Source organism: Talpa europaea (assembly GCF_964194135.1).
Source record: "Talpa europaea genome assembly, chromosome: 10".
Classification (NCBI taxonomy): domain Eukaryota; kingdom Metazoa; phylum Chordata; class Mammalia; order Eulipotyphla; family Talpidae; genus Talpa; species Talpa europaea.
In genome coordinates, this window is record NC_140077.1 from 98,645,203 (window position 1) to 98,665,140 (window position 19,938).

Sequence of the window (19,938 nt, forward strand, 5' to 3'; positions counted from 1 at the left end):
CAGCACTATTTACAATAGCTAAGCTTTGGAAACAGCCCAAATGCCCAAAAATAGATGACTGGATCAAGAAGATGTGGTACATATATACCATGGAATATTACTCAGCATTCAAAAAAGATAAACACATGCAGTTTGCAGCAACATGGATGGCGCTGGAAGGGATCATGCTCAGCAAAATAAGCCAGAAAGAAAAAGAAAAATACCGGATGGTCTCACTCATAGCAGGAATCTAGAAAACTTAAATAAGGGACCAGGAAAATGAATAACTATAAGAAAGTGAAAATCAAAATCAACAAAAAACTATGAACCAGAGACACTTTTTGGGGGGTGGGATTGGGGTCAGAATGGGGGGGCTGCAATTGTATGGGGAATATAAAAATAAAATTTATTATTTAAAATAAATAAATAAAATTTAAAAAAAAGAAGATGTGGTACATAAACACCATGGAATATTACTCAGCGTTCAAAAAAGATAAACACATGCAATTTGCAGCAACATGGATGACACTGGAAGGGATCATGCTCAGCGAAATAAGCCAGAAAGAAAAAGAAAAATACCAGATGGTCTCACTCATAGCAGGAATCTAGAAAACTTAAATAAGGGACCAGGTAAAAGAGTAACTATAAGAAAGAAAATATCAAAATTGACAAACAACTATGAACCAGAGACACTCAATGGGGGGTGGGGGGGCGGGGAAAGGAGGGATTGGGGTCAAAATAAGGGGGTTGTAATTGTATGGGGAATATATAAAATGAAATTTAAATTAAAAAAAAAAAGAAAATGCCCTTTGGGGCCTCCCTGGTGTCACAAGGGGTTAAGACGCAACTTGCATGAGTTCGATCCCCAGCCAGGGAGCAACTCACATGGCGCAGTAGACCCCTCCTTACCTGCCTGCTGCTCCCCTCAGCAGTGTATTTCAGTCAGTCTGCCTGTTCTGTTCCCCACTCTGTCTCTGGTGAATCCTCTCACCGCCCGCACCTTGGCCTGCACCCCGTTCTTGTATGCATAAATAAATCTTTAAAAAAAAAGAAAATGCCCTTTGCCCTTATGTTCTTCTCTCCCCTGTTTTGATCCCTTTTCCTCCCCCTCCCTTGCAGAATGTCTCTGATTTATAGTTGCCTGCTAATTTTGTTGTTTTTGTCATTATTGTTGGTTTGCTTTTTTTTTTTTTTTTTTTGCCCTGATCCCTTACAAGGGACTATGGTGATGGTTCACAGGTGAATTGGTAGTGGGAATTTTGTGGGGAATACACAATGATGTAAAGATATAAATAAAAAACAATGAATTTAAAAAAAATAAAAAAGAAAGAAAATGCCATTTGCCACCTGTCAGAAGTGCCACTCCAAGAATTAGAATCAGAATCAGACCCACATTGTTGCAATTGCCCTTTAAACTTTAATCAAAGCCCTTTTGTCTGTAGTCCCCTGACATTACAGTTCTTCAGTCTTAAGTTTAACAGAAATTGGGGTTTCTTTAGCTAAACGACTTTTTGTAAGGCTATTTCATGTTGTATGTTCCTTCCAAGTTCATTCTAACAACGATATCCCTTCTTTATTCTGATAAACACATGGGCGCTTTCAAACAATGGTCTTACCAGGAAAAGACTTTCCGTATTTCATATGTTGAAACAGCAATTGACCATCTTCTCTAAAAGTTCTCAGAAAAATTCAGATATGTTAAACAAAATCTTTCCTCCAGCACCAGCCATACTAGCCATACAGAGGTGAGTTAGTTTTCTGCATTGAGTTGGTTAGATCCTTAGTTGGTTAGATCCTTCCTGGTAAGTATTCTGTGATTGGAAAGCAGCATCAACTAGAAGCAAGTTACACTTTTACTCTGGTTAAATTGTTTTGTTAAGCACCTTGTCTGACTCCCAGTAGAGGAAAATGATTATCTGTGGTACATTCATCTGCAGTATATTGTATTATTTAGGTTTTCCCAACGTATCTCCAAAAGTTACCTTTCTCATAAGCTAACTCCTAACGTGCCACTAATAGAATCTTTACACTTTCAGTCCTTCTTAAGAAAAACTTCCTTCTGAGTTAGTTGTGATCATTTGGCAAAGGTGAAGAACAGAAACTTTATTTAATTTAAAGCCTAAGGTCAGTTGTATTTTTAGATTTTTCTTCAGCTTTATCTCTGCTTCACTATCTAGTTTCTATAGCAACTGAGATAGAAGCAGCTAGGTCAGAAAAGGGAAATCTTTAGATGTAGCAAAATTTAGTTTTTTTAACATAAAGATCCCTCTCTATGCAACACCTTCATAACTTTTTCTGGACTGTTTCAGGAATTCTATATTTTTTTCTTAAAGAGTCCAAACATTCATGTCTTCTTCACAGAGCCCCATTCTACCCAAAAGATTGCTGCCTCTCTGTTCAGCTATTTAATCAGTCAACTTAATTAGTCAAATCAAGACACTAAGAGAGGGAACTGTTCTTTGGAGAAATTGTAGTGACCAGTAGAATTATTACTGTTATGGAAAGTCTGAAATGTCTCTGTAAATTATGTTTTGAATTCTATCTTTTCTTTATCTGGGATTGTTCAGGGATGTAGTATGTTTGCATTTGTGTGTGTCCTATTCAAATATAATTTAAAAAATCCAGAATATTACTTTTGCCTACATTCTTAGTTTATCTGGGTCAGGTGTAGATGCCAGACCTTCTGTGTCATTTTAGGTAGATGTTGGAGAAGTACTGTCACTCACTGAAAAGGACAACATCAAAGATATGGTTCGAGGACTTAATGTTACATCTTCAGAAATGTGTGTAGCACTTTAAATGAAAGCAAAGTCCCATTTTTAAAAATTCAGGCTGTTGAAATGGGAGGAAGTTAATGCTTTTTTATCTTATAGGAACTACCTTCTGTTGAAGAACTCACAATTATTTTGCCTGAAGATATTGAATTGAAACCTCTTGGGATGGTTTCGAGTATTATTGAGCAGTTAGGTATGTAAATAATTGTATTAATAAAAATTATATCTAAGCATGTATTAATAATTTAATCAGACTTCACTATGACTAGTGAATTTTTTGTGAAATAGGTAAAAAAATTTCATTTTAAAATCAGATAAATTCAGTTTTCATGTACTTAGCAATATGTAAATATATTGACTCTGGAAACTTAAAGTCAGCTTTTACTGAAATATTTTTCTATAATTTTCTTTGTTTACTGTTGTTAAATTAGTACAAATTTAGTGACTTAACTACAGCACAAATTTATTATTTTACATTTTTTGTGGGCCAGAGGTAACATGGGCCTTACAGAGCTAAAATCAGTGGGTCCATCAGAATTGTTTATTTCTGACAGCTCTAAAGAAGGATCCATTTCCTTCCCCCTCAGTTTCTAGTGGTTACCTGCATCTCTTGGCCTACGGCCCCTTCCTTCATCCTTAACCAATAATGTTGCCTCTTTCTGACCCTCTCTCCACCATTCTCTCTCTCTCTGACCACAGCTTTTAAGGTTCTCTGTTTTTAAGAATTCTTAGATTGGGCCTACAAGATAATATCCATCTCATGATCCTTAACTTTAACGGTATTTACAAAGTCTTTATTTTTTATTTATTTACTTATTTTAATGTAAGGTAATATATCCACAAGCTCAGGGGTTAGGGTGTGTGTTGGTCTTTTGGGGGTTATTTTACCTACCACCTTTGGTTTTCTCTTATAAACATGTAAATTAGAAAGTTTTAATATTTAATGCTAACATTAATGCCATGACATGTAGCTATTGGACTATATGAGATCTAGATATTACAGCTAAAAGAAATCTGGTCATGTGGGTGATATTTTAGCATGCAATTTGACTTTGGGAGAGGGGGGTTAGAGAGAGCAGAGGTGATTGAGAATGGAGTCTGTTAATGCACACTGTCATTATCAATCCTTGCTTATCATCTTTATTCCAGAAGCAGATCTCGCTCAAAAAATGTTGACCCATAATCTGTACATGTTTAGAACTTAGAAGTACTTAATTGTTGAAATTAAATATTATACAATAGAAATTTTTTCATGAAGTTTTATAATCTGAACTAATACATACCATTCCAAAGTGGATATGGCATTATCTGTGTAATGTAATTGAGTGCTCTTACTTGCTGCTGTAATTTTCTAAGAACTTAACATGTTTAGTTTTTTTTCTCTTTGCTATTGGTAGATTGGTTGTGTAACATTTGTGGCACTTACAAGACTTGTAGATTATGCTAGACCAGTGGGATAATGCTTTTACTTTTTGAGAAGAGAAGTGTTAAAAATTACTGTGAGCTCTGTCATTCTTCATCTGTTCAAAGGAAGATACTTTTGTGAGGTCTAACTTTTTCCTTTAATAGTAAGTATGTACCAGTACTTTGTGGAAAAGAATTTCTAGATTGAGAAAGACTAATTTCTTGTAAAACAGGAGTCTTGTGATTAAAAGTGATTTTTCTTTTTGGGTAAAAATTGAGAAAATGTTTGCAGCTTGAATTTGACTCTTTAATAGGTGACTCAATATCTTTGAGGTTTTATTACTTCAAATTATTTCTTAGAATTTTAACTTTTTGTATTAAAAAGTGTCATTCTCTGTGATACTTGGAAATAAATACTTTGTTTATCCAACAGGAATAGTTACTGAGGCATATTATCCACTTTAAATTTTATTTTAAACTATGTTGGAATTAAGGGCTAATTTTCCATTTAAAAGCTCCATTATCTTCTGATTAAATCTTGAAATAATCTATTTTGTTTTATTTTCCAGTAATAATTGAATCTATGACTAACCTACCTCCAGTTAATGAGGAGACTGTAGTTTTTAAAAGTGATCGACAGGCAGCAGGAAAGGTTTGTAAAAAAAATTTAAATCTTACAGATTATTCTGTTTCTTCGTTGATTGGTTTTTCTGATATTTCCTGTCTGTCCTAGTAAGAGTTTATTAATTTTAGAAGTTGAGTAATCTGTTTTAGTACATTCTTGATTTTCTTCAGAATTTTGTTTCTGTCTGTAAATTGGTTTAATATTGCTTACAACTGTCTGCTGCTTGAGACATTAAAAACACAGTTTAAGAATTTTTCCTAATATTTGTCAGGTGCTTTGGGAGGCAGTAAATATACGAATTGGATAAGATAAAGTCCCCTACCCTCTATGTACTCAGAGTTGAGGACAAGAGACTTTCCATAGTATAGTATTCTTTTTTTTTTTAAAGATTTATTTATTCATACAAGAACTGGGGTACAGGCCAGAGGTGTGGGGGTTGAGAGGATTCACCAGAGACAGAGTGGGGAGCAGAACAGGCAGACTGAGAGAAATGCACTGCTGAGGGGAGCAGTGAGTGAGACAGGAGAGGTCTGCTGCGCTATGTGGGTTGCTCCCTGGCAGGGGATCGAACTCGTGCTGCAGTGGCTGCTGATAGCTTCATAGGTTGCATCTTAACCCCTTGTGTTACCAGGGAGGCCCTAGTATAGTATTCTTAACCTCTTGGTTTGTGAGTCCCTTGTGTAGTGACCCAAAACTTTTTAGGCTAACTTCCTCAGGTGGAAGCTGAGAGTGAGTGGAATCTTTTTCAAGTTCAAAAAGATTTCAGCAGTAGTTGTAAAGTGTCACTGTGGGCATTCTGAGAAACTGTGAATAGTTTCAGCTCACCATATGGTTCAGTCCTTTGTAGCCATCTTACTAATGTTCATCCTTTTTTTTTTTTTTAATATATATATTTTATTTTATATATATTTTTACTGTTCATCCTTAATATGGAAGACCATACATTTTCCCCAGCAAATATACAATGCTGATTAGTCAGCCAAGCATATAGAACCTTCTAAGATTGAGACTATATATCAAGTGGTGTTTCCTTTCTGGCAGTAGAAACAAGATTTTATTCATGTCAGTATTCCCCACTGTCTGTAGTATGGTCGTTTGTAAATTTTATGTCTAAGTAAATGTGTATTGATTTGAAAACAAAGAAGAAACTGCCTGCTATCTTTGGAGAAGCTGCTTTCTGGGGCTTAGTTTTCCCTGGATAACAGTAGTTGGCTTTGTTGTTACTCTAGTACATATAATTAGTTATGTTTAATCAAAACAAAACATATATTTCAAACTATCTTATTAGGTTGACTCTCCTATCTTCCCTTTTTCTTTGCCTTCCCTACTATTCCATTCCAATACCAATTAAAAAGGCATCCATTTTTGACAGGGTCCTGCCACCTTGCACTACCAACGCAGTCTTTTAGGGTGACAGGCAAAGAGAAATGAGGCAGTTGGGATTGCCAAACAGTTAGCAGCAGAATTAATTGGCTTGTGGAACTAATATTTTTCAGCAATTCTAGAAAGGGGAGAAAGACTTTCTAACACTGAAGGATGGTGATGGTGCGGTTGTCACTTCCTTTGACATAGCTAGACCTGGTACTTCTAAGTGTCGGTGCTGCCGTTGTCTTTAAAAAGGTTAGAGATGTGCTCAGGGTTTAACCTTAGAGAAGGTTGAGAGAGAAAAGGGATGAGAAATGAGTAGATCACTGCTGCTGTGAGCAGCTCTCCATGCACATTGGATACTTAGGAGAAACCAGTATTTTGCCCTGGTGAAAAAGCAAAACATTTCTCGGTGTCCTCAACAAAGTAGTAGAAGAGCATAGGGGAGTAGAGGCACGGGAAACATATTCCTTGATTTTCTGACTATGAATTGAAACTGATTATTTTCAAGATTCCTTTTATTTTTGATTGTCGTGACAGTTGTCTTTTTAGTAGCTAACTTAGACCATTTTAATTTCAAAATACCCAATATGTTGTCAATTAAAAGCCTCTAAATTCACATTTCTCATGTTCTCCAATACGTTTGAATTTTCGGTTCTGTAAATGACTAATAATATTCAGTTTTGCTGTCATATGACTTTGAGAGGATTCAAATAAAAATGTAACATTTACGCCTCCAATTTTAGCTATGTGACTTAGTCTAGAGGGATAAATTACATCTATTTTTAAATTTTACATAGAAAGCTTTGTAAATTCGAAAAGTGACAAGGCTTTCAAAAATATTTGATTATAAATGTAAGGACCTTGAAATAATTCCTGCAACTAATGGTGGAAGTAGGGAAGGTTTGAGAGTATCAGCTAAACCAGTGACCAGAAAATGATATTCAATCTCCTTTTAGATCATTAGCATAATTTATCTAGACACTAAATTAGTTCAACCTTCGTTTCCAAACCTTTATACACTGTTTCTTTATCCCCTGCTCTTGAGTAGTAACAATAATCATCAACCACAGTGATAAGTATTTGTGTATCTTTTAAAATTCACTAAAACTTCATGTGGAAGTGAAATTATTGCCATTTAGCTAAAACCGCAAAGCTTTTCCTCCCTCACTGACTAAAGGACAAGCTCAGAGTTGCATTTGTACTTTTTGCTTTTTGATCCTAATATTCTTTTCTCTTGAGAAGTGATGAATAAAATGCCATAATATTTAGTTCTGTAATAGCAGGGAATTAAAATATCTTTGTCAACTTTGCTACTTATTTTCCCTGTATTCTGTGAATTTGTTGGTTACTTGTTTTGAGTCTTTGTTAGAGCAGATTTTATTTTTGTTGTTAGCATTTGTTTTACTTTTTACTAGACCAAAACAGTGAGTCTGATTCCTTATTAAACATCACTGAGTATGAATTTTTTTTTTAAGATTTATTTAGTTATGCATACAAGAGCTGGGGTACAGGCCAGAGATGCGGGGGTAAGGGGATTCACCAGAGACAGAGTGGGGAACAGTACAGGCAACTGACTGAAATACACTGCTGAGGGAAGCAGTGGGTGAGACAGAGAGGTCTGCCTTTCCATATGGGTTGCTCCCTGGCCGGCTGGAGATTGAATTCTTGCTGCAGATGCTGCGGATTGCTTCATAGTGTGATGCTTAACCCCTTCCGCCACCAGGGAGGCCCATTATGAATTTTTACCGATCATTTCATAAAGAAATAATTTATGGTAAAGTCTTGGTTGGTCAGATGTCACAGTTTTCTCAGTCTCTTGATTCTGTTGAGAGTGGTTCTTCTCTTTTTTTTTTTTTTTTTCCTAAAGATTTATTTATTTTTATACAAGAATTGGGGTACAGGCCAGAGATGCGGGGGGTGAGAGGATTCACCAGAGAGAGTGGGAAACAGAACAGGCAGACTGACTGTATACACTGCTGAGGGGAGTAGTGGGCGAGACAGGAGAGGTCTGTCCCACCATGTGGGTTTCTTCCTGGCTGGCTGGGAATCGAACTCATGCTGCAATGGCTGCGGATTGCTTCATAGGTTGCGTTTTAACCCCTGCGCCACCAGGGAGGCCCAGTGGTTCTTCTCTTGTCAGTAACCTGTGATATAGAATACACACAGTGATTGAAGCAATCATTTGTTTAACCAGTGAATTAGAGTACTCTCTTTTCTTCATCTTTATTAATAAGAAGTCAAAATAGTGTAAAGCGACCATAAGAGACAATTCTGGATGACCTTGAAGGTTTAGTTACTCATTTTAGAGTAACTGGCTTACAAATATTATGGTCCTAAGAATAATCAACTAAATATGCTCTGCTTTTGTCTAAGAATCATGTTACATTTCGTTCTTTGCATAAACCTAAAGCTGTTCATCATTTCTCTAGTGAGATCATGTTTCACAGTTAGAAAATGAAATCATGCTATCGAGGAATCAAGTCCCTGGGAAACAGCTTTCTATGCCAGGTCACATACAGTGATTATTTTACCACGTAGAAATGGAGCCATAGGACACTTGGCTGTTTATTATCCCTGTCCAAACTTAATCAGATTTGTCTGTATTTATCAAGGGGCTTAAACAAATTGATAGTTGTTAAGACTGTTTAAAAAGTAGAAGTAAGACAGTATATTTCTCTAATGTATGTGAGAGTGGTGCTGGGGTAGATCCGTTTATCCTATGCAGTTCTGGTTGCAAGAGGTCTACTGTTTTTATTTAAACCTTTCAGAGCAAATTTCTTGCTACTTTTTTATATTGTTTGCTTTTAAAATTAAAAAAAAAGCTTTAGACTTTTTGAGGCTATTAGTGTTACTTCAGAATACATGAGCACTTTAATTGCCTTGAATGTTTTAAGAGTAATCAAGCCTTGAGAAATGGTGGTGAGCTGTTTTATAACTTAATAATAAAAAAATGGTATACTGAAGAGCATAAAATGAGAGAGCATTTACTGTCAAAAATAAACAACTGTGAGGATATAATAAACAGGCATTTTCAGTGTTGTGTTAGTTATCATTAGTCCAGATTAATAATAAAAAATAAATTTCTGATTTAGTAATTTAAATTTCACCAAGAGGTTTAGTAGTAATCTTAGTTTTGGCTCTAATAATTTCATCTCTTATAAATCAGTTTTCAGAAAATCTAAAGTATAAAAATTTACATATAAATATACTTCTCCAGCATCATTATTATTGAAATACATTGAAAGCAGCCTAAATTTCCTATAAGACTAATTTAAGTAAAATGTGTTAGATTTATAAAAGAGTATTATATGGCCACTGAAATTATACCTGTGAAGAGTATTTATAACCTGGGAAAAGCTTAATGCAACCTTAGGCTTTAAAAGGGTGTGGTTACCTTAGTTCTACATTGAGGCTACTGGAGACTGGGGGTGGGGAACAGAGTGTGGGGGGTGAGCAGAATGATTTGTGGTGGAGGCCTCTGGGTGCCCTAGTTGTGTGTGTGTGGTGTCATTCCAAACATCTGAAGGGTGTGATCTTATACCTCTAAATTATATGCAATGTTGTAAACCATTGTTTCTTCAATAAATGAAAGGATCCAATATACAAAATTACAGTATAATCTCAAATGAAAAATTTATTAACAGGAAAAATCTATATTAGTGTTGATCTAATTTTTATAAGCTACATATACTATCAGAAACATCATTAAACATTCAACTATTTATTTTGAGAAGAGTTTGAAAATGAAAGACTTACTTTTATTCAGAAAGCGTTTTTAGAAATTATGTATGTACTGAAACTAGTTCCTTTACTTTAAAGACTGTATGGCATCTTTGGTTTTCGAGAAATAATAACAGAGTTAAACTCTGCTACTTCTTCAATTGGAAAAGTTGTGGCTTTAATTTTATGACAATGTTAACCACTGAAAATAAATAAAAGAAGTGATTGATTAGATCATGGCAGCAGAAGTTAGTTTTATGTCATAAGATTCCAAACAACATACAACATTTTATTTCTCAAAAGTTACCAATTTTGATTGTTTCTTTTTATTGAATGACTTAAATGTCAGTAATAAAACCAAAAATTTGTAATTTGCATCTATTGATAGTTAGTACCACCAAAGCAGTTTGAATTTAACAAGTAGCAAACTTGTTACTTATTTTAAACTCATTAAGATGAAATCTAGAATAAGTTCAAACACTTTGAATCTATATGCAAAATTTTATTTTGTTGATCTAACTTTGATAAAATCACCTTAAGCAATTATAAGTGGGTACTTTTAAAGTATCACTAATTTTTCAAGTTGTTCTTTCAAATGTTTAAAAGAGTTTTTTCCTTCTATTATCTAGATATTTGAGATATTTGGACCTGTTGCACATCCATTTTATGTGTTACGGTTTAATTCTTCAGAGCACATTGAAAGTAAAGGTATTAAAATAAAAGATACTATGTTCTTTGCGCCATCAATGAAGGACTTTACCCAATATATATTCACAGAAAAACTTAAGTAAGTACTTTATTTACTTGTTAGTTGTTGTTCTCTAATGTTTTGGGAATAATTATCTGTGATCATTGTTTCTTAAAGTTAAATGGTGCCTGTCTTCACAGAGTACATTTATAGAGATAAAGATAGAGATCATGTACATTTTTTTCAAAACAACATGATCCAGTAATAAACAGCACATTTTGGGCCATATAAGCTTTCTGAATTTTAATTCATTGTTTTTTTCCATTGTATAATTTCTTTCATATATATGCTACTTCCAGTATTACTGGCATTTGAGAGAATTTTTCCGTTTTAAATTTTCTTTGATTATATTCATAGGCTTACTATTTAATAAAACTGTAATTCTCAAGAAAATGAATAAATTTCAGCCTTCTTAAGAATAATAAATGTATAGGCAAAACAACTAAAATGTGTCCCTGAAGAGTTGTGTATCAAGCCATGGTAAAATTAGGTTGACTTAGCCAATAAGCCAGCATTTTCCATTTTGTGTGTAAACATGCTAAATTACACTTATGGTGCTGTGGCTTATGGTACAGAAATACTACCTGCACACTTATGCTTCCATTGGTTAACTGTGTTTTCTATATGTTAATTGGAATCAATGGCATATGATTCCAATGAATCAATGGCCTATGAGTTCAAGTGGAATAAATCTTTCCATAAAAATAACTAAAATGCTTTGGAAAGAAGTAGTGAATATGAACCCCTAAAAATATTGTCAGATTAAGAGTAGAAAACACTCCTATTTTAGGTGATTGACTCACAAATGTGTGACAGAATATTAACATTTCCTTGTTTTTTTTTAATTTTTCCTAGGGATAGGGGATCAGATGCTTCATGGAAGAATGATCAGGAACCACCGCCAGATGTAAGTGTATCTTTTTACACAAAATTTTAGAAAGCAGGGCAGAACTTAACTTTATAAATTTATCATTCTTTGCTTTTAGGAGGTCCTTAATGCTGCTTGGTGTTCATATTATTCTTCGAGCCAATCACTCTCACATTCTCTGAGATGACTGTTTTATGCCTTTTAGTGTGTATGTTCTAATAAAACTTTATTTAAAAAAAATAGGAATTTGGCTGAAAACCAGCCTGTAGTTTCCAACTGCTTTTTAGAGTTTTTGATCATTCCAGTTTTAGAAAAAGTCACATTTTACTAATCACCACCTTCATTTTCCGTTGTAATTTCCTGTTTTTTAATCAATTTTGTTGATAAAGTGGTAAAGCAGAATTGTCAGTTTAAAAAATTTTATTTTTCAATTTAGTTAATTTTCCTTGTAGGACATGAAGATATTCGTTAATGGGACTTAATAACTGCCTTTCTTAAAAATTATTCCATATAAATTAATGGTAATGGTGTTCCCACACCCAAAAATTAACTTACCAAATTCTACTAAATAGGAACATTCTACTTTGAGATAGTGGGGGAAACTCATTTGGAATTTGTGGGGTTTAAACTTTAAAAAAAAAATCATCTGTGAAATAGGAAATGTTGGGCTTGCTTTTTAGAGGGAATACCTTTATGTCTGTTTCTAACATGAACATTTAATTGTAGTTGAGCTCATGAAAAATGTGAAGTCTCTGATTTTAGGCAAATACAGTATAATGTTGCCAAAGTGGTCTCTTTAAAATGTGGACTTTAGAGTAACTAAACCAAGAGTAGAAGAAGGACAAGCTTAAAAACTAACCCTTGGAAACCAAAACAAACTAACCCTTGAAAGCTTGAAGCATCTGGAGTGGGGAGGATAGGAAACGGGTAAGAACAAAGAAGGAAGGAAGCACAGTGGCTTATGTGTGGTTTGGTGGTGGATGCACTACTGTGGCAATCCCTGATAGGAGTATCCAAATGCTGCCTCCATTAAAAACAAATTTTTTAGGGCCTCCCCGGTGGCGCAGCAGTTGAGCGCTGGGTTGCGAAGCTGCCTGCAGCCTCTGCAGTGCTTGTTTGATCCCCGGCCACCGGGTGAGGGTCCCACATGGTGTGCAGACCTCTCCTGCCGCCCGCTGCTCCCCTCAGCAGTGTACTTCGTCAGTCTGCCTGCTCTGCTCTCCACTCTGACTCTGGTGAATTCTCTCACCCTCCTGCGCTTCTGACTGTACCCAGTGCTTGTATAAATAAATAAATCTTTAAAAAAACAAACAATTTTTTTAAAATGTTGAAAAGTTAAAAAATAAACTATTGCCTCTATACCCCAACCTGTTCTTTAATTGATATTGTTATTTAAAATAGCACAATAAAATAGCACAATAAAGTTCTTTAAACTTCTGTAATTCTATTGTCTCTGAATTCTTACTCTGTAAGAAACTTTCACTTTGTTTTATAGAACCATTTTCTATTCTCAGTATAGAGTGTCTCCCTGCACTCATTTTCTGAAAATTTTCTTTGGGTTATTTTCATTGCTAAGTCATCATTAAAGATTTGTCTTAGGTTACTCTGTACCAAGAAGTCTTCCTTACTCTTTTTTTAGCTCCATATTCCCACAGTATAAAATTCATTGATATATTTATCTACCCTTTTTTTTTTTTAAATATAGTTTCACTTAAGAATGTTCTTTAAGAAAGATTTTATTTTAATTTTTTGTGTAGAAGAATTGGGGTGTAGGCCAGAGGTGGGGGTTGAAAGAATTCACCAGAGACAGAGTGGGGAGCAGAACAGGCGGATCTACTGACATACACTACTGAGGGGAGCAGCGGGAGAGACAAGAAAGGTCTGCTGCACCATGCGGATTAGCTCCCTGGCCAGGGATGGAACTCAGGCTGTTGTGATGGTAGCACTGAGACTTAACCCCTAAGCTACCAGCAATGCTCCTATTTATCTACTTTTTCATTTGAATAAACAGTTTCAGGAAAAGGAATGTCTTCCCTCTGATCTCATCGTTTTCTACTGTCTGTTAGATTCCAGATTTAACATGAGCTTGCACAACTTAGCTCATAAAATCAGTAATAAAATAACACATACTTGAAGGTGCTAAATTTAATTGATGTTTTTGAATTTGATTATAGATTCTGAGGTAAATGGACAAATAGTACATGAAACATTTGATCTAGAATATATTTCAGTAAGATCATACTAAAAACTCCATTAAAGACTTTCATATATATTTTATTTCTTTCTTTTAAATATGCATACATACAAAAACAGTGACCTGGTTTTTGCATATTTTTTATTGAGTGTAATAATGTTTTCTGATATTATAATAATTCATAATTACTGTGAAGTCATTTAAGTCAATATATAATCGCTTATAACCTTGTTTTTTCGGTGGGTTGTACAGTAAACCCCAATTCTTGGTTAAATTTGAATCTTCCCTCTTGTAATTTAAAGGATTTCCTCTCATAAGTTGGGTCATGCATTTTTCTGCTTATCAAAGGCTTTTTCTGCAATCCTATCTAAATAATCACCCCTGTGATTTTTTTCCACCTTTATTTTGTCTTTATTATTTACTTGTAGCCCTTAACAATAGCCAACATCTTACTATTTAAAGAACGAACCTGTAAAGAATTTAGCAGTGTCTAGTATATAATGGGCATGTGGAGCCTCCCTGGTGGCTCAAGGGGTTAAGCACCGCACTATGAGGCAATCCGCAGCCTCTGCAGCACAAGTTCAATCCCTGGCCAGCCAGAGAGCTACCCACATGGAGCAGCAGACCTCTCCTGTCTCACTGCTCCCTTCAGCAGTGTATTTCGGTCAGTCTGCCTGTTCAGTTCCCTACTCTGTCTCTAGTGAAGCCTCTCACCTCCTGCATCTCTGGCCTGTACCCCAGCTCTTGTATGCATAAATAAATAAATCTTTTAATAAAATGAGCATGTGTATATTTTTGAGTGAAAGGTATAAAATTTTATTTAGATCTGATCATTTCTCATTTGATTAGTCCTAATGACCCATTCCCATGGCATCTATCCTTCAGCAGCTGCACTATGATGTATCTTATTTCTAAGCTAGAAGTCTGACTTCTAGTTAGGGACTGACTATATCTGAAGGTTATTAAGAATTGACCTATGTGAAACTGTACAGGAATTAAAAAACAAAAATCCTTGGGTAAATTATCTTATTTACTGGCCTATATTAAGAGTCATGAGGCACTTACCAAAAAATGCTTGATTTTTCTGTTGTATCTAATTCACTTATTACTGGATGATGGTTAAGTATCAAAAAGGATAAATTATTTCCAGGATAGTGTTAAATAACAGGCTTATTATCCTCACCTCCAAATAAGTACTGTTGAATTGGAAAATCCTTGAAACACAATTCTCTATTTTTCTCTGCAAGGCCTTAGATTTCAGCGATGATGAAAAGGAAAAAGAAGCCAAACAGAGGAAAAAATCTCAGGTTCAAGGTCGGAAAAAATTCAAATCTGAATTTAATGAACAAGGTGAGTAAATGCAACATAAATTTTTTTTGATGTTTTCATTTACATCTGCATAAGTTAATCAGTAATAAACTGAGAAAACATCTGGGTTTTCTCTTTACTTTCTGGCATCCAATTAACATCAAAGGCACAAGCATTACACAGCACAGGATGTGATAGGAGAGAGTAATAGGAATGAATAGTCAGTGGTAGTTTTTCAAGCCTTAAAGAGGTAAAAATGGCTTCTGCGGGTAACTGAGGGAAACTAATCCTTGTCAGAGTAATTTGTGCTTCTCAGCACTTTTGCTGAAACCTATTTGCTTCTGGTTTTACAGTGAAATGATATGGTAGTCAATACCTAAATTAAGGTACTTTTTTTTTTTTAACATGGATTCCCTTTTATCATTCTTTTCCTGTTCCTTTTCTATAACTAAACTTTTGGTAAGTTCACTTGCAGTTGTAAGAATTAATAACAGATTTGTGTGCTTATTACCAAGTTTTCCAAATTGTGTAACATCTTACAGAGCTATACGGGACATAGGACTGTACCATAACCAGGCTGTTAACATAGTTACACTTAAGATAGACATCTTTTCTATCACAGAAAAAGATCCCTTAAGTTGCCTTTTTATAATCATACCCACTTTCTTCCCTCCAACCACCTCCTTAACTCCTGCCAACCCCTCATCTATTCTCCATTTCTGTAATATGTTTTATCGTGTCAAGAATGTTTATATAAATAGTCTCAGGTTATGTTAGGATTAGGGCTTCGTGTCACTAAGCAACAATTGTTGGAGACAGTTGTCACTAAGCAACAATTTTTGGAGACTTATCCAGGTTATTATATGTCAAATATAATATATTCATTAATATAAATATAATACATAATTCATTCCAGAGTAGTAATCCATGGTGTGACTATGTCATAGGTTGTTGAACCTTTGAAGGAATGTGGATTTTTTATATATATATATATATATATATTTTTTTTTTTTTTTTACAATGTTTGCTTTCTTTTCTCATCTGGATTTTTAACAGCTTTTCATTATGGAAATAAAGTTGCTTTATATATTTGTGTACAGGTTTCTGTGTTGACAAAAGTTTTTTTATTTCTCTGAGCTAAATATCTAGGAGTACAATTGCTGGATGACATGATGATGCATGTTTAGTTTCTAAAGAAACTGCCATACTTTTTCCAGTGTGGCCCTACCACTTTACATTCCATCACCAAAGTAGGAGTTACTCTTGTTTGTCTGCATTTTTATCAGAGAATAAGTGTTTGTAACCATTCTTTTAAAAAATTTAGCTTTTAGGGCCGCACCGGTGGCGCAGCGGTTGAGCGCTGGGTTGCAAAGCTGCCCGCAGCCTCTGCGGCACCAGTTCGATCCCTGGCTGCTCCCCGGCCACTGGAAGAGAGTCCTGCATGGCACGCAGACCTCTCTTGCTGCCCGCTGCTCCTCTCAGCAATGTACTTCGGTCCTTCTGCCTGCTCTGCTCCCCGCTCTGGCTCTGGTGAATTCTCTCACCCTCCCTTGCTTCTGACTATATCTAGTGTTTGTATAAATAAATAAATAAATAAATCTTTAAGAAAAAATTAGCTTTTAAAAAATGTATGCTTTTTCCCGTCTTTTGCTGGTTATAACTTCCAGCACTATGTTAAATAAATGTGCTTTGTTCCTGATGATAGGAGAAAAGATTCACTATTAAGTACAATATCCTTCAGGGCCTCCCCTGGTGGCTTAGGCGGTTGAGCGCCGCGCTGTGAAGCTGTCCGCAGCCTCTGCAGTACTGGTTCGATCCTGGCCAATGGGCGAGGGTCCCACATGGCACAACCGACCTCTCCTGTCACACCTGCTGCTCCCCTCAGCAGCGTATTTCATCAGTCTGCCTGTTCTGTTCCCCAGCCTGTCTCTGGTGAAACATCTCACCCTCCTGTGCATCTGGCCTGTACCCCGATTCTTGTATGTATAAATAAATAAATAAATAAATAGTACAATATCAGGTTGAGGAAATTGCCAACTCTTCCTATTTTTTCTGACATTGAAAAATAGCATTAATGAGTTAAATTTTGACAGTTTTTCTGTTTTGATTGATAAGATATTTTTCTTTATTAGTTTGTTAATAAGGGAAATTGCATTAGTTTTAGAATATTAAACTAGTGTTGCATACTGGAATAAGTGACAGTTGGCCATAGTGTATACTTCTTTTTATATATTGCTGAATTCTACTCATATTTTGACAAATGATTTTGCATTTATATTCATGAGGGATACTGGTCATAGTTTTCTTTTTCTTTTCTTTTTTATTTTCTTAAAGATTTATTTTTTATTTATTTATACAAGCACTGGGTACCATCAGAAGTGCAGGAGAGTAAGAGAATTCACCAGAGCCAGAGAGGGGAGCAAAGCAGGCAGACTGAAGTACACTGCTGAGGGGAGCAGCGGGCGGCAGGAGAGGTCTGCGCGCCATGTGGGACCCTCCTCCAGTGTCCGGGGAGCAGCCGGGGATCGAACCGGCGCTGCAGAGGCTGCGGGCAGCTTCGCAACCCAGCGCTCAACCGCTGAGCCACCGGGGAGGCCCAGTTTTCTTTTTAAATATCTGGTTTTGGTGTCATGGTAACACTAACTCCAAAAAATGAATTGGGGAGGTTGTGAAGAAAGAGGAACATGTAGCTGTTGTTGGGAATGTAAATTGGAAACATTTTGGAAGGCAGATTGGATCTTTATTAAAAAAATAAAATAGAAATGTTATACTATTTAGCACTTGCATTTTTGGGTATCTATTAGAATACACAATCTTCAGCTGGAAAAAGAATGTCTTCCACAATATTTATGGTGACTTTATTTACAATTGTCTTTCGGATTTATTTATTTATTTTTAAAAGATTTGTTTTTATTTATGCATACAGAAACTGGGGTGTAGGCCAGAGGAGCAGGGTTGGGGGGTGAGAGGATTCACCAGAGAGAGTGGGGAGCAGAACAGGCAGATCTACTGAAATAAACTGCTAAGGGCAACAGCGGGCGAGACAGGAGAGGTCTGCTGCACCATGTGGCTTAGCTCCCTGGCTGGGGATGGAATTCATGTTGCAGTGGCTGGTAATGATAGTGCTAAGACTTAGCCCCCTGAGCCACCATGGAGGCCTCTTTTTGGATTATTTAAATGTGATAATATTCAGCCTTAAACTTCTGAAACTGTCATAAGAAGGGATTATTGAATTTTTAGCAATGTTTCAGATGTATTAAAATTAGCTTTCATTTTGCTTTTGTGCTTTTTCCCCTCTCAAAGGTGAAGATTTTGCAGAAGTACATCAGAATTGGAATGCTCACGGCTCTGCTTTAGAGCCCGCCAAAGGATTTCGCAACAGAGAATTCACACGAGGATTTTCCCGGGGCAGATACCCTGGACCTTGTCATGGCAGACCCCCACCTCCACAGTTTTATAACCCAGAGCATGTGGTATCTCAGGAGACTTTGGGATTTCCACCTCAGAGACAAGATAATCCCATCATGCCACAGTATCCCTTTCCTCCCCCTCCAGCGTTTGACATGCGTAATTTTTCACTCCCTCCTCCCCCACCACCTCCACCTCCCCCACCTGCACCTTTAAACGTGGGTTGGGCTCCTGCACCTCACATGGTAGCTCATCCAGTACTACCCATGCCATACTCACTCCCCCCACCCCCTCCACCCCCTCCTCCACCCCTGCCTCCACCCGCTTCTTCTGGAGACAGTAATTCTCATTTTGGGCCATACTATTAGGTGAATTAGGTGAATGTATGCATTTCCAGAGAAATGTAGATTTTTAATATTGTGTAGGAAGGACTTTTTTTTTAAAACTAGAATTTACAAAACTAGATTTTTAAAACACTGTAAAATAATAAATGATTCCCTCACTTATAAGCATATATATATTTGTAACCTTAGAGAAAATGTGTCTGTATGAAAACTTCACTTCAAATTCATGGAGGGAAAATTCAAATGTGTAATATTTAAAACTGCATCTGTGCTTTCCCCATCCCTGCCCAGTTAAATAAAGCATACAGGTCAAAAAATAGATCTGAAGGAACTTTCATCACAGATTCAACCTACTAAGCTCATTGATTGACTTGGTATAGTTGAAAATATGATGTTAAAGTCCTATTCAAGTCTTTAAAATAAACTATTTTTGCAAACTTTGGAAATTTGATCATAAAATTCAATTTACCAGTAAATTTAAGTGTCTTAATTTTTTTTAAAGCAAGTAAAGCAAAGAGATGGAAAACCTTACAATTAGCAAAAACTATGACTTATAATTAAAAATTTGTAATTATTAATCATAGTAAGTTTTCAATTATATATGCAGATTTTCATTATTTGGATACTTTTTGGCAGACTTTACCATTTCACCACTTACAGGGGTATAGACATTGTTTACAATGAAGTGTTGTTTATTCACAAAATGTATTTAACTCCTATTAGGAATTAGTGAGTTAGGAGTTAGTCTATTAGGACATAGTGTCTTCCATGTCTGTTACCCAGATTCCCATATGTGTGGCACCTATTAGGTGCTTAGTGTTTATCAAATGACTGACTGAATTTAGAGTTTTTGATTAAATAACTAGTGAGCATTTTACATCATGATATGTAAATATAAGAAAAGTTCAGAACTTTAGAAATAGAAGCCTTAAGGTGTCATCTAAACTGGTCCTCATTTAATAAATATGGAAGAACCTAAGGATTCCAACAAAGATAAGTAAGGCCACTCATTGAGATGACAAGGATAATCTAGTTCTCGATTCTAAGGTCAGCACTTTATACTGAATTGGTGCTTTTCCATCTTTCGTTCTGTGACACCCTCATGTGTTACATTTTTTAAATTATTTCTTCAGTTGTTTTTGCAGCTTCTCTGTGATGATCCAGTCGTCTCCTGTTTGAATGACCATAAGTATTAAGT

At 35.7% G+C, this 19,938-nt stretch overlaps 1 protein-coding gene across 1 annotated transcript in view; it reads left to right on the forward strand.

The window, feature by feature from the left end:
• NAF1 (nuclear assembly factor 1 ribonucleoprotein) overlaps positions 1 to 18,764 on the forward strand; it is a gene marked incomplete at both ends in the record, with an annotated part of 36,311 nt that extends 17,547 nt beyond the window's left edge. Inside the window, 6 exons of the mRNA XM_084245972.1 lie at positions 2,853 to 2,946; positions 4,727 to 4,809; positions 10,500 to 10,657; positions 11,474 to 11,525; positions 14,928 to 15,030; positions 18,292 to 18,764. Of these exons, the coding sequence (XP_084102098.1) occupies positions 2,853 to 2,946; positions 4,727 to 4,809; positions 10,500 to 10,657; positions 11,474 to 11,525; positions 14,928 to 15,030; positions 18,292 to 18,764 (963 nt within the window). The remainder of the gene's footprint in view (positions 1 to 2,852; positions 2,947 to 4,726; positions 4,810 to 10,499; positions 10,658 to 11,473; positions 11,526 to 14,927; positions 15,031 to 18,291) is intronic.
• Positions 18,765 to 19,938: the final 1,174 nt, after the last annotated feature.